This window comes from Acartia tonsa, chromosome 1, assembly GCF_053477335.1.
Source record: "Acartia tonsa isolate MP-2025a chromosome 1, ASM5347733v1, whole genome shotgun sequence".
Classification (NCBI taxonomy): Eukaryota; Metazoa; Arthropoda; class Copepoda; order Calanoida; family Acartiidae; genus Acartia; species Acartia tonsa.
This window is the reverse complement of record NC_137260.1, coordinates 40,786,575-40,799,881: the sequence shown is the minus strand read 5'-3', so window position 1 is coordinate 40,799,881 and position 13,307 is coordinate 40,786,575. Positions and strand designations below refer to the sequence as shown.

At 34.8% G+C, this 13,307-nt stretch overlaps 2 protein-coding genes across 2 annotated transcripts; one reads left to right on the top strand and one right to left on the bottom strand.

Annotated features, from left to right (window-relative positions):
• The first annotated feature begins 102 nt into the window (after positions 1-102).
• SerRS-m (Seryl-tRNA synthetase, mitochondrial) lies at positions 103-7,582 on the top strand. The gene is made up of 10 exons (XM_080161729.1): positions 103-244; positions 686-991; positions 1,439-1,552; positions 2,479-2,670; positions 2,948-3,027; positions 3,715-3,873; positions 4,361-4,452; positions 5,049-5,197; positions 6,377-6,477; positions 7,278-7,582. Exons 2-10 carry the CDS (start codon positions 794-796, stop codon positions 7,501-7,503), a joined length of 1,311 nt encoding a protein of 436 aa, XP_080017855.1. The 5' UTR covers positions 103-244; positions 686-793; the 3' UTR covers positions 7,504-7,582.
• A 554-nt stretch (positions 7,583-8,136) lies between these two features.
• LOC145319555 (nucleoredoxin-like protein 2) lies at positions 8,137-13,056 on the bottom strand. The gene is made up of 5 exons (XM_080161764.1): positions 12,979-13,056; positions 10,063-10,149; positions 9,425-9,508; positions 8,942-9,013; positions 8,137-8,316 (listed from the first exon to the last, which is right to left on the bottom strand). Exons 1-5 carry the CDS (start codon positions 13,048-13,050, stop codon positions 8,191-8,193), a joined length of 441 nt encoding a protein of 146 aa, XP_080017890.1. The 5' UTR covers positions 13,051-13,056; the 3' UTR covers positions 8,137-8,190.
• Positions 13,057-13,307: the final 251 nt, after the last annotated feature.

Here is a 13,307-nt window from a genome sequence, read left to right as displayed (position 1 = left end):
GGATTGTACAATAATATAAGGGACCATTGTCTTATCCTATAGATCCCTGCTGATAAGCTCTGATTATTCATGAATAATTTAGGATTAAAAGAGCCCGTTACCAATACCTGTATCCCGTGACTGTTGTACAGCCTGACGGAAGCACTATCAGTGTCAAGTATCCGGAGCCACGTCATCTTATCCGCCTCCCAATTGACCTGGAAACGGCCACGCCAGAACAACAGCGCAGGATTCATTTTATCAGGTTAGTATACAGATTTCTCAGTAGGACTAGGGAAACTGCTTTATTATTCAAAATAACCACCTGTCTGTCAGAAACTATAAAAACATTAGAACTTATAGTCTGATGACCCCTCCATTTCTGATTATAAAAAAAACTCCCCTATACAGTATGCTATACATAAGAATGCGAAAGTTCCAGAAAAGGAGGGGATCTTGAGCTGTTTATTACACTAGTCCCTAAAGTTTTATGATAACGTTTTCCTATTCGTTGGCTTAACAGTTTTCGGAACTTTATTGAATTTTGATAGTCTGGTTCAATAAGTTAAGTGCCCAATCGTTTCAACCACTAATTTTAATCTAGAGAAGGGGTGATTTGGTGTATCATCATTAGTGATTGTCCATTTAAACCCTTGAAAAGTCCCCCAAACAGCATATCTATTACTTTAAATGTTTAAAATTTCAGAAGCCCAAGACAGACCCTGAAGGTAGTAGAAGACACTGGTGACTCATTCGATCCTTCTCAATATCTCAAATTCTAATCCAACACACAACCAAGACCATCAAGTTTAACATGTTAAAGACAATTAGTTATAATTTTAGTTCTCTAAGGTCCCGTCTTAGATTAAATGTTAGACAGGATATTGTTAATGTTAAAAGTTATGGCACTGCTAGCTATCCGCAGCCAAAGTTGGAGTTGCCTAAAATTTCATTGGACACAGAGTTTCTTCTTAATCCAGACAATCTTGAAGCAATTAGAAGTAATATCAAGGTAAATTTTTGTATCCGCAGACAACTGTCATTAAAACCTTAATTGATATATTTATATTATAACAATATTATGGGAAATTTCATCACTAAATTAGTCGTCATGCTTTTTTTGTGAAAATAAGCCAGTTATATAAATTCATATGTCACAAGAATACGATTTTTAAGTCTTGATATTTTTAAAACTACATGGTAGAAAATTGAAATTCTTTTAAATATATGTCCTATAAATGTAGTTTAATAAACCATTGAACAGGAAAAATATGCAGTTCACTAAATTAAAGTTCAAATGCATTTCGTGTAACTACCCCTTTAATTCCTATTTTTTTTATACGTCTATTAAATATCATTCAGTTTTTTTAATAGGTACCTACATTAATAGCGTAATTTACATTCCAATGTCCCCTCCCTCCCTTATGAAAACTAGTTAATTGTTGTATGTTATTTTTAGGCTCGAAATAGTGAGGCTGACATAGACAAAGTACATGCTATGAATAATGAGGGCAAAAGTTTTGAGGAGATTAAGACCGAGTTGGTGAAGTGTCCCAATATGTCTCATCCGCAGGTATGTGGGGGGGGGGGGTCGATTTTGGACATTTACATCAGAGACTAAAGCGGGAACTTGCACATGATTTTTGTAAATATGATACACCTCTGGATAATATAAAATTTATCTGAAGTCTATAAACCGTTGACTACCACACATTTTATACCGAGCAATTTTTTAATGGGAGTACAAAATTTATTGAATTAGAACTATGGCCACCATGGTGCTCCCTTAAAATGCCTTGAGGAGTGGAATGAGAAACTTTTGTATTATATTTATAAAATCATGTTCAAGTTGGTGCTTTGGTCTCAGATAAAACTGTTCTAAATCGACTCATCCTAGTGTCCACTAGTTGTCTAAGCTCTGTTGATTCAATTCTCTGCCAAAATTGCCTCACAAATTAGGAATCCAAAGTTATAAGACAATGACTGATAAATTGATGCACATCCCCAATGATGATACACAAAATTACCCTTTCTGTCATTCCAATTAGTAGGTAGTTGAAACGTTTGGAAAATCAATGTTAAATAAAAAGGCTTCAAATGTGTTAAGCCAACAAATAAGAAAATGTTACTAAAATATCTTGGGGACTAGTGTAATATACAGGCCTATTTTTCCGTTCTCCCTTTAAACTTTAAGTGTGTTTATAATATACTAGCTACAATGCCCTTTGAGGCCTCTTGGTGCACTTGAGGTAAGGGGGGGGGGGGGGCGACCCCTGCCTCCTTTTCAATTTAGTTTTTAAAAGAAAAAGTAAAATGTTGGGGGAGGTCGGTTATTTTGTAGGGATGATTTTTCTTCGGAGGGCGGTGGAACCCTCCCCCAAAGTAGTTATAAACCTTCTCAGAACCTATGAGAAGCTACATTGTAAAGGAGAACCGTATCGTTACAGACAGACATACATCCTGTTACTTTTATACTGTTCACACTGTCCATTTGTTTAGGTTGTTCATCTGACGGAGCCCAAAATTTGTTACCAGCGTGACTTTACTCCCCCAGATTATAAGATCAGAAGCTTCGACGAGATCGCCAAGATCCTGGGTGCTGCCAGGATGCACAACCTCAAGAATTTGTGCGGGGACCGCACGTACTACCTGACCGGCGTGCTAGCACAGCTGGAGCAGGCGCTCATACAGGGGTGTATATTCTGCATAGGATCCCCTACTAAAAGGGGAGGGGAGGAATAAAAATATGTTGGCGTTGGGAAAAATTAAATACTATTATCCAGAAAGTTTTTCAAAATCTATCCAAAAACACTAAATATATATTGGGAAATATTTAAAAATGAGCAAAAAGTTACATGAACACTCATTTACAGTTTACACCCACTAAAGTCCTTTGATAGAAAGTTAAACTTTAACTAGGGGGGGGGGGGGAATCTTGTGCAGAATTTTCACGTCTGCGCTCATACAGTGGGCTGTCCGTCAGCTGGAGAATAGGGGGTTTCAGCTCATTTCTGTTCCGGATATATTGCATAAGGATATCATTCAAAGGTAAAAAAAGGCTTAGCTAACCTCGGGGGGGGGGGGGGGGTGTTCTTCCCGCCCAAGAAAAAATATTTTTTTAGGGTTTAGGGAGAATAAATTACACTGACAAAACCGCCATCACCACCAATAAATATTGAAAAAAAAATATGTTACGTAGTTTAAAACTGGAAATAATACTTTTGCAATATTAAATACAACATTGAAATGTGTATAAAAAATTATTAGGGTCATATTTATGCTTAAAACCTTGTCTTTCTTGTCCAGGGGCAGATTCAGAATAGTTATTTCTCGCATCGTATTATAAATAGCTTTCCGCGGACATAAAATATACAATTATTAGATTAAAACAAGTTTTCTTAGCTCCGAGATGCCGAAGGCACGGGCTAAAAAAAACTGGTTTTAATCTTGTGATTGTACATTTGGATATAATAAGATGCTAGACATAGTTTTTTTTTCGTATGGATGAGAACCGGTTCTAATCCACCGAATTCGAATGAATACGAGAAAATTAATTCCATTTGAAATTGCAGAATTTTTGGATATTTTAGTGGCGTGCAATGTTGCGTAAAACTTGTTTTATGTTGTAACTAAAGGAAAGTGAGTAAGAAGAAAGATGGAAAATTTTTACTTAGAATTGTTTTACATAATCCTGGTCCCTGGGCCCTGATCCTGTCTAAGTTAAGATAATTACAGATGTGGAATGAACGTGGAGGGTGAACGAACCCAGGTATACAAGCTGGCACCAGAATTTGGACCAGCTGCTTTGTCAGGCACTGCTGAGATGGCTATTGGTGGCTTCCTTATGGGCAAACAAATGAAAGACCTTCCTTTAAAGCTCTGTGCTGTTTCCAGGTCAATATTTATTTAAAGGATATTTAATTTTTGTTAATTTAGACATGTTATAAATGTCCTATCGTTTTTAAACTTGGCATGACGAATCGTTATCAGAAAGACCTTAGTGGTCCATAACAAAACATGTTGATTTTTTACTTTTTTTCAACAATTTTTATGTGATATTTAATAGGTATCTTTATCCTATTAATCTGTACCCTGTATTTATATTGTTCTCAATTTAGATTGTGAACTACATGACCATATGCATTAACTTTTTAGAACTAGTGCAGATCGCGGTAAAATGTTGCTGGTAACGATCATCTACAAAAAATCTATGAACTTTAAAGGCGGCAAGCTGCCAAACGGCTGAACGTAAATGCCATGCCCGTATACCGTTTTAAGCGCCATAAGAAGGCCTAATAACAACCTTGAATAGCCAAGATCTAATGAATCACAGGGAAAGCTATACTGTAGTAAAATCGCGTAAAATTATTTTACATTTTAGGTGTTACCGTGCAGAGGCGAGTAAGAACGTGCATGATAAAGGTTTATACAGAGTTCATCAGTTCTATAAAGTGGAAATGTTTGTTGTTACAGGTAAAAGACTACAAGAAACCTATATCTACATATTATGGTAGATTAAAGAATGGTATGCCGAGCGTTGCGGGTAGGCAAGGCAGGCTAGGGGACTGAGCGCTGCTTCCATGGACAGTATTTTGTAGACGGGGAGAGGGGGAAGGAGGTATACAAATTTTGAAGAAAAAAAATTCTAAAGCGATTAGACCCACTTCCTATAGGAAAATAGTTTAGGTAACATACAATAAACACTTTGATTGCACGACCTAAGCATGGAAGTCTTAATTGGTATTGAGTTTTTATGATACGATGTGGCCAAGACTCGAACCCGACACCTCCCTGGCAGCAAGCAGGCACGTTATCATTTATGCTATTGCTTCGGGATGAATACGGTCAGGAAAGCTTATCTTTTATTTGATTGTTTGATTGGCCATAGTTTCTTATGTATGGACATAAGTCGCCATGGAGTAGATTAAGGCACTTTTGCATAGCTTCACTTTCAAGCGCATTATGACTTGACCCGCTAACTCACGAGATCTCCTCATCATTACCTCATCCTTGTCGAGTAGGACAGTTTTCCCAATTTGAATGAGCTGTGTAAAATTATCATTTTTAAGAGGGCAACACAGAGGCAAGCCAAACAGCTCTGCACGAGATATTGGCCATTGAACGGCAAATGTTTGACGACCTTGGCCTGGCCTACAAGGTGCTGGACATGTCACCAGATGAGCTGGGAGATCCGGCCGCAAGAAAATACGATATTGAGGTATGAAATGTCTTTTTTTATAATTTTATTAAAGACTTTATTATGTTTTGTTCGAATTAATTTCTGCTGTTAATGTGATTCTGATGTGTGGTATATAAGGTTATCAATGTTTTTTTTAGTAGCGAAGCTACTCTATAATTCACTATGTCCGTCCGTCCGTCAGTCCGTAACGCTATGGGGGAAATGGGATTTACTCAGCTCCTATAAAAGATAGAAAGCTGAAATTTTTTGACAACATTCCCATCATTAAGGAGCACAACTAACTATAAAACATCAATGGCGGTCGGACGGCTTTTTAACAGGTTTTAGGCTATTTTTTATTTTCCACATTTTTCCTCATATCTTTAGTGTTTATGGTCCGATTTTCAAAATTTTTTCAGTTAGATAAATCAAAATTAAATTTTCCGTCGTTTGGAGAACCAACAATGACGGTCAGACTGCCTTTTTGCAGGTTTTTGGCTATTTTTATATTTTTTACATTTTCCCCCATATCTTTGGTGTTTATGGTCCGATTTTCAAACTTTTTTCAGTTAAAGATATCAAAATTAAATTTCCCATCGTTTGAAGAAAACAACAATGACGGTCAGACTGCCTTTTTGCAGGTTTTTGGCTATTTTTATATTTTTGACATTTTCTCCCTTATCTTTGGTGTTTATGGACCGATTTTCAAAATTTTTTCAGTTAAAGATATTAAAATTAAATTTCCGGTCATTTGAAGAAATCAACAATGACGGTCAGACTGCCTTTTTGCAGGTTTTTGGCTACTTTTTATATTTTCCCCCATATCTTTGGTGTTTATTAATCGATTTTCAAAATTTGTTCAGTTAAAGATATCAAAATTAAACTTCCCGTCGTTTGAAGAAAACAACAATGATCGTCAGTCCCATCCACGAAATTTTGTGCTTCGCTACTTATGGATGTTGTCATCCTTGTTTTTATAGCAGTGGAAACATTTACATTTTTAGCGATTCTCTCGAAGGTTAGGTTTATAATGTTTTAAGATTGTAATGAAGATTGAAGTTTTGATGTATTTTTTTAATGGTTTTCAATATTATCAAAAAATTGAGAGAAAAAAATCTTAGAACTGAAAAACATTGAGAGAGAAAAAATCCTATAAAACATCCAATAATATTAATGCTAATCTTTATAGTGCTCCGTGTACAAATGTTTTTTTCCTAGGCTTGGATGCCTGGAAAAAATTTCTGGGGTGAGATCTCTTCTTGTTCTGACTGTACAGACTATCAGGCCAGAAGGCTGAGCATTACTGATGACAGTGGCAGGTATAGTAATTCATCCAGAAGAGATGGAACGCTGGGCTGTTAATTACACTAGGCCCCAAAGTTTTATGATAACGTTTCCTTATTGGCTTAACAAGTTTGGTTTAATTGGTTGGATCATTAAGTTGAGTGTTCGAACGTTTCAACCACTGATTTTAATCTAATAAAGGGGTAATTTTGTGTGTGATCCTTGTGGATGTACAAAAATTTATCGGCCATTGTCTCATCCCTTTATATCCATGACTTTATCCTGTTGTGTTTAATCACTTCCGCATATTATCACTTAGATACTGTCTGTATAGTGTTTGTCAAAAATGCACATAATGAAAATACAGGGATAGGAAAATGGTCGATAAATTTGTACATATATTTAAAATTTTAGATCTGACAAATAAGATAACGTTGTACTAAAATGTTTCATTCTGCTTTTACTTGGTGTATCTAGAGGAAGGTCAAATGCCTTGGCCTAACAGGCGCAACTCATTAACATATTGTTCAGATAGGACTTCCAGACAAAGGTTTTGCAATAAAAGGGTTGTTTGTCTGACGGGCGGTAACCAAATAGTATGCATTTCATATCAATAAGCAAGATTTAGTTCAGAGATACACCTCAATAAGATCCTTGTGTATCCCAGCCTATAAAGGCCAACCGAGGCTGCTTGTTTTACAAAGGCACAGCAAGTCTAATCTAATACCTATATTGAAATATTTCTTGTAATGGTCTAGAAACATTGTAATAATCCCAGGAACCAGGAAGCAATATTTTACCAAGTACTGCACTTGACCCCCTATACTTTTTTTAGATTTTGCCACACAGTGAACGGAACAGCGTGCGCGGTGCCGCGTATGATTATATCTTTATGTGAACAACACCAAACTTTAAACGGCTCTGTGAATGTTCCTCCAGTTTTAAGAGAATTCCTTGGCGGGGCGGAAATTCTGCAAGGGAAGCCAAAGAAACTTCGGCCCAACTTGAGATATATTTCTAGTGCTAATTTTTTCGATGATGAAAAGGTATTGATGGATTGATTGGTGGCTTGTTATTCAGCAAAAATTATGTTTGATTGTTTAATTTTGCAGTTTAATAAATAATAAAATTAAGAAATTATTTTTTATTATTTTATTTTTCATAAATAACATACATACGAATATTAAAAGAATAATCACATAAATAATACTAGTTTGTGCCCAGACCTTCGCCTCCCTAGATCTAACACAACTGATTTTAATTTAATAAATTTTTTTTAATATCCGCGGAAAACTGTTTATAATACGATGTGATAAATAACTCACTGTTGCATTGCCAGATGAAAAAAGATTATTTTAGTGTTAGGCATAAATGACTGCCATTGTATCAGTAAATAGGTCTAATAACACCCTTTGCTAAATTTAAAATCCCACTAAATCTAAGTTTCTCAAAAATTGGCCATGCAACAGTGAACTATAATAGTTAAGAGTAGAATTGAATAAAAAATTAACATAAATTAATAGAAGTATAGGTATAAAATAATTATCATAGAAAATTTTAAGAAAGTTTTCAAAGTTCTTACATTACGTAGTTCATTGCTATAAAAATTAAGTATTAAATTCCCAATCTTAACTAGACCCTTACAAGACAAGTAAATTTATCTTGCAACCAGAAAATCCAAAGAAATAAAAAAATTAAAGTTTGTAAATTTCAAGTTCTAATTTAATTCACTTGGGGCTTGAAATATTTTATTTGGAAGCCGCCAGCCATTTCTGGAATACCGGTGTCCCTTTGTCTGTGACTTCACTGCGTCCATTTTTGGTTATCACGTCTCCGTCCTGGCTTAGGATTATCAGGGTGGGGATCCCAGTCACCTGCAACAACAGTTTTTTATCGCTGCTTCGTATTACACTCAGCTTTCCGCGGATAATAAAAGGAAACTTCTAAGATAAAATTCTGTTTTGTGAACCCCGAACGGCCGAAGGCCCGAACTAACAAAAATGGTATTAATCTTATGATTTTTAATTAGTATGCGTGGAAATATGCCTGTAATACGATGCTTTACATAATTTATTGCATAAAATGTACGTATATTCTGTATTCCTTTCTGCTGTTGAGCCCTGAACAGTAATATTAATCTCCATTAACCTACAAAATTTTATTGATTAATAGCGGCTACGCACTCAGAGGCACCTGAGGAGGCGGGGATTAAATCCATTTTTATTATAAACAAAAAAATTTGGTGGGAGTTCATTTTTTTGGAAGGTGAAGAGTATCCCATCCCCCCACCCCATTTAAGTTTTAAAAGGAAATTTTCTAAACATTTTGGTTGGAAACAATTTCTCTTGAAAGGGTACTGGTACCCTCCCCCAAAATAGTTATAAATCTTCCTAGGACCTATGAGAAGCTCATTTGTAAAGGGAACAATTTCGGTTTAGCGGTTAGCAAGATTCTTTGGTACAGACAGACACAAACCTGCTACTTTTATATATGGGTTACCTGGAACTTAGCTTTTAGGTCCTGTGCCAGAACAGTACCGTGCTGTACAGCCAACCAATCTCCGTGACTTTCCTAACAACAAGTACATCAATAATTTTGATGAATTGAAGTTTAGTAATTAAGAAAAAAGAAAAGCGCGACTGTGGTATCCGATAGTTGTCGAGAAAGTGAAAGGTTCGAATCTCAGCCCCAACACCACGTCATAACCTAAGACGTTAAAAGTGGTTCCTACTGCTGCTATGTCAGGTGCGCAACATAAATAGTTAAGAGTAGGGGGAATGCCTTGGCCCAAAACTGGCGCAACTCATTACCATGTACATTTAGGACTTCCAGACAAAGGTCATGCAATCAAAGGGTTGGTTGTCTAAAGGGTGTGTGGCCATATACATCATGCTGCACAGCAATTAAGCAAGATTTGGTTCAGAGATGCCAAAAAAAAGATCTCGTAGTGCATCCAGTCCTTAAGGCTATCTTTGAGCTTACCTTCATGTAAGTTTTCAGCTCCTCAGGAGATTTATCACTGGAAATGAAAACAATCTCGAATGGTTCTCCATTAGATATCAGGTCCTAAAAATGTATAGTAGCGAGTTAATCTACAATATGAGGTTGGAAGGTGTTTCAGAAAATAGCCAAAAATCATAAATATAACCGGGAGCCATGTGAAGCGTTCATAAAGTGGAAACCTCAATCGGTTCTTCTATGGTTAGCGAGATCTTAATAGACAAACAAAAAACCTTACTACTTTAATAAGATGATTGGCGGCTACGCCCCTTTAAGAATCACGTCGATCCAATGGTCAGCGAGATCAAAAGCTTAGACAGACTTACTTTTGTACAAGAACATATTATAGTTAATTATTCCTGATAATTTACTATTTCACTTTTTTAGTACTGTTTTGACTTTAACTTGACCTTCGTTGTCAAGAATCTATTTTCAAAGAGATATTTTTTCACATTTATGGTTATTGGTATAGCTCTGATCGTAAACTTATTCGATTTAACTTAATTTTTTAATATCATCTTATCCAATTTAGTAAATGTTTTTCCTAGCACAGTTTCTGTGGCAAAAAACTACGAAATACATGGTTTTTCTACACGGTCTGAAATATAAGTACAACCTACCCCATAGAAGTCAGCTAAAATTGGAGTAAATAATTTACATGGAGGGCACCAATGCGCTGAGAAGTATAATCCAATTATTTTCTTGTCCTGAAATATATAAGCTTAGGTTAGGTATGCAGGCCGATAGGGATAGGGCAATGGAAATTGTAAGAATTTCAAGTAAATAATCTAAATGGATTTAATTGAGAAACTTATTCAGTTCGTACTTATAAAATACGCCAATTGACTTCCCTCAAAAGGCCAGACCAACTTTGAAAGACGATTTAAGAATTCGTAGCAACTCGTCCGTATGCAGGGACAAGGGAAGGCTATTCTGGCAAACAATGCTTTAGAGCTGATTTCTTAGATTTCCAGTTTAAACTTGATGATGAGATAAAGCAACTTTAAGCAGAATTTGATAAGAAACTCAAGCATTATTTTAATACTTTTTGCTCTGTTTACTAAAAGCCATGCTAAAAGGATTGTCAGAGTTTGTCTGCACATTCAGTTTAAAGATGTATGAGCTGACTTAAAGCTTTTTTTACAATTTTTAGGTATTTTATCTAAATCATAAACTACTCGTAAATTATATGTTAAATAGTGAATAAATTTATTAAAAATTCTAAAGAGTGGATAGCTGTAATACTTTTAAAAATATTTAAGATTGTTTAAATATTTATCTCATTTACAAATTTAAATTCAAAAAAGGTTTTTACGACACCTAGCAATAAAATTCTGAACTACATAGCTATGTATTTTCACAATCATACATTTTATGATATTTGTTGTAGTTTAATTTTGACTTTCTTGGCAACTTCTTGTATCTGATGGCTAAACACGTTGGAGGAAAGTAGCGAATTAGGGAAGTAAAATAAAAAAGCTTCCCTGAAATCATGATTTATTAAGTACTGCAATAATTAAACCTAAAAACTACTAATCTTCTCTAAATATTACAACTTACAAACTTTTTTAATCATTTAAAATATGGGTAATTTCCCCCAAAGTGCCTTGTAGAGCACAGAGCCCCACCATTTCCCAACCATTAATGTAAAGCAAATTGAAAACGATCAAAGGGGAACTACTCCTTTTGGTATAGCAAAGGTAACCAAAAAAAAATTTAAAAGGAGGGGAACAGTGCTTGATAGGCAACTTTGTGGTAAAGCCCCAATATATGCTTTTTTATGCTTATTTTAGATTAAGTCTTAGATCTTCAAATAGAATTTAGTATTTTATATTTTAGGGTTATTTTTTTCAAAGAGAAGCTTTTCTATAATTAGGATTGGTCAGTCCATAGGCATGTTAGAATTGTCCAATCATTTTAAAACTTTGCAGGTGATTCCTGTAGTAGGTATGATTTAGCAAGCGTAGCAACTCCATAATCGTTACCAGAATGTCCGTATGTCCATTTTAAACATGGACAAATTTTTATGTGATTCCTGTGACAACAAAGCACATTATTATAAGCGAAGTAACTCTATAATCATGTCCCAGAAATGTAAGTATGTCCATAAACATTATCCTTTATCAAGCAGTTTTTACTTACAATTTTGCTTCGACTCTTATACATTTATATTCTGATTATTCAGTTCTGACATTCAACAAGTGTTAATGTCCATTTGTCCTACTGTTTCAGAGCTTTGTTCTCATAGATGGTGTCATCCTTGTTTAATAAGTAATGAACAATTAATTTAATTTTAAGCTTTATGCATAAGTTAGATTATTTTCTAATTATTTTCAATTTTTCTGTAAAGATCCAATTCGTTAGGGTTGAATTTGTCCAATTTCTTTTTTTATAGATTTATATAATGAGATATTTTTTAGTTATTGAATCATTTTGAAACTTTTGCTTTAACCTGCCTCGAGGGGTTAATCAAGGTGTTAATCAAAGTGCTTTTGATTAAAAATTTGTTGAAATATTTTGTTTTTGTTTGTAAACAGATACAAATATCATGAATAAGAAAAAAATGTAAAGATTTTAATTTCAGGAAGTATTATAAAATATTTTTTAAATCTCCCTAATTCTAAATTGTTTAGTAAGAAGCCTTTGTTTTGATTCTAAAAACAGACGGTTAATGAGGTGAGGTTTGGTGATAGCTTATGATTTATACCTTCTGAATTGAACAATACTACAAAATACAAGTATGTTGCACCTTTTCTTTGGCTCTGTACCCTATAAGGTTTTTAGAGTAGGTTTCGTGATTTTCCTAGAATTGTTGCCCAGAAAGACTATCCTTTGTCCTTGGTCCGTATGTCTATTGCAAACGATGATATTTTATCCTATTACCAATGATTACTACCATACTATTGCGATTAGGCATTATCAAGTCTAATCACGCATGTATATATCAGGGATTTAAAGGGATAAGACAATGGTCGATAAATTGATGTACATCCCCAATGATGACGCACAAAGAACCCCTTCTGTAGATTACAATTAGTGGTTTAAACAACTGGACACTCAACTTGAAAAAATCAAACAATCAAAATTCAATTAAAAGTCCCCAAGGTTGCTCAGCCAACGAATAAGAAAACAATATTATAAGACTTTGTGGACTAGTGTAATAAACATCCTAATGTCCCCTCCCTCTCTAAGTATATCTAATCAAATATCAATGCATTTTACCAAATACAATAATTTTTGCTAAGATTTAAGCAATTATTCAAGTCGCTCAATGCTTGTTAATGCTCGTTGGTCAGTCTGATTTCTTGAGTTTCACTTGTATGGATTTTGATATCCTTGTTTAGTGTAAGCAGAGAAATATTTTTTCTTTCTATTCCTGTATCATTGTTAAAACTTGTTATAGTCAGAGATGGGAACCAGTGCCTTCAGGCCCTAAATTTGAAATTTTGTGGCTGAGTAAGCCGCGCAGCTGACAGTAAAGCTTATTTAGTGGCTTACTAAGCCGCGCGGCTGCTGAATCTGATTATGATACTTACCTCCAAAGCTTGGTTTGCGGATACAACTGTTTCATTTTTTCTTAACAGCTGCTGTCCATTTAATAAATCCATTTTTATAATTCTGTAATAATATTAAAAAGTGTTAAAAAAATAATGGCTTACAATTTAAACTGTCTTAGGTCTTAGAAGGGGCATGTAAAGACCTTTCTATAGACACTTTAAATCAGGTTTATAACCCAATTATTGCTAAATTGGCATGAAAAAGACAGACCCTTCAAACATTTTGAGGGTCTGCAAAATAGGCGACAAAAATTCTGTAATAATTAGTCGATTAATCACATATATATGTATATACATTGAAATATCAC

Bases quoted from the DNA above. Each gene is read 5' to 3' on its own strand.
- SerRS-m (XM_080161729.1), top strand. From the start codon at position 794: ATGTTAAAGACAATTAGTTATAATTTTAGTTCTCTAAGGTCCCGTCTT. The intron at 1,553-2,478 runs GTATGTGGGGGG...CCATTTGTTTAG, and splicing joins CCAATATGTCTCATCCGCAG to GTTGTTCATCTGACGGAGCC. The intron at 5,198-6,376 runs GTATGAAATGTC...TTTTTTTCCTAG, and splicing joins CAAGAAAATACGATATTGAG to GCTTGGATGCCTGGAAAAAA.
- LOC145319555 (XM_080161764.1), bottom strand. From the start codon at position 13,050: ATGGATTTATTAAATGGACAGCAGCTGTTAAGAAAAAATGAAACAGTT. The intron at 9,509-10,062 runs GTAGGTTGTACT...ATACATTTTTAG, and splicing joins TTTTAGCTGACTTCTATGGG to GACCTGATATCTAATGGAGA. The intron at 9,014-9,424 runs GTAAGCTCAAAG...ACTTGTTGTTAG, and splicing joins AGCTGAAAACTTACATGAAG to GAAAGTCACGGAGATTGGTT.